The sequence below is a fragment of the Trichinella spiralis genome, assembly GCF_000181795.1.
Source record: "Trichinella spiralis strain ISS 195 chromosome Unknown Scfld1153, whole genome shotgun sequence".
NCBI lineage: Eukaryota > Metazoa > Nematoda > Enoplea > Trichinellida > Trichinellidae > Trichinella > Trichinella spiralis.
The window spans coordinates 1-853 of record NW_003528092.1 but is presented as its reverse complement, the minus strand read 5'-3'; the positions used below and the strand labels follow the sequence as shown (position 1 = coordinate 853).

Sequence of the window (853 nt, the reverse complement as noted above, 5' to 3'; positions counted from 1 at the left end):
TCATGAAAATTCTGTAAAAGCCAATTTTCTGTTGCTACTTAAGGCATAGGAAAACATTGCATTGTTTGCACAGGCACGTGGCTAAATGTAGAATACAGTCTGCATATTCTTATCGATTCAGTGATTACTGATCAGTGGGCTAGTTTGGTCTTTTGCTAATTCTCTTGAGACGTCAGTTGGTCGTCTTCCCAATCGTCTTGACGTTAGGGTTGGCGTTGGAGAAGACACACAAGAAAGGCTTCTAGAAGTTGCAGTAGGCATGTTCACAAGACACAAGGACGGACTAACTTGGCAAGTAAAGCTTAGTAGGTCCAATGTGCCTGTGCATGTTCCAGGCATCTCTTTTCTGTCCCTCTTATACAGTTGCCATGCATTTGTCATGGCAGTGCTGATGATCCAAAAGAAAATCCGACGGGTCCATTTTCGACTTTTGTGTTCGATGCGGTATAGAGCAGCAAGCAGGTTGTTCAGGTCTATGCCACCCATATTCATGTTGTAATTTTTTAAAATATTTGGGATTTCAACGTTTAATTATTGACAGGTGCATGGGGCAGCAACTACCAAACTACAGCAACTACTAGAAGTGAAGTGAGGACGCGATCTTAGTATTAAATATCAGCGATGGTGCAAAACTTTTAGAAATGTTATTGATTGCATCTGACAATAATTCATTAGACATCCTAAATGATTTTTCTCAGAAAATTAATACGGGATTGGGCAAGCGATTCTGAGTACGTTGAGGGTAGTAAACAGGATGCGCAGTTTCCGTTAAAGCTCAGTGTATCAAAATTGATACAGTTATACTAAGGATTGCAACATCATACTCAGCACCCCAAAAAGAGGCTGCAGTTAA

General features: G+C 40.6%; 1 protein-coding gene across 1 annotated transcript; it reads left to right on the top strand.

Annotated features, from left to right (window-relative positions):
* Positions 1–135: 135 nt before the first annotated feature.
* Tsp_16083 (hypothetical protein) lies at positions 136–592 on the top strand (the record flags this gene model as incomplete). Its single annotated transcript, XM_003370111.1, is given in 3 exon segments — positions 136–295; positions 310–444; positions 542–592. Coding segments are annotated over 3 exon segments (346 nt in total), but the record flags the coding sequence as incomplete, so codon positions are not given.
* Between the last annotated feature and the right edge of the window lie 261 nt (positions 593–853).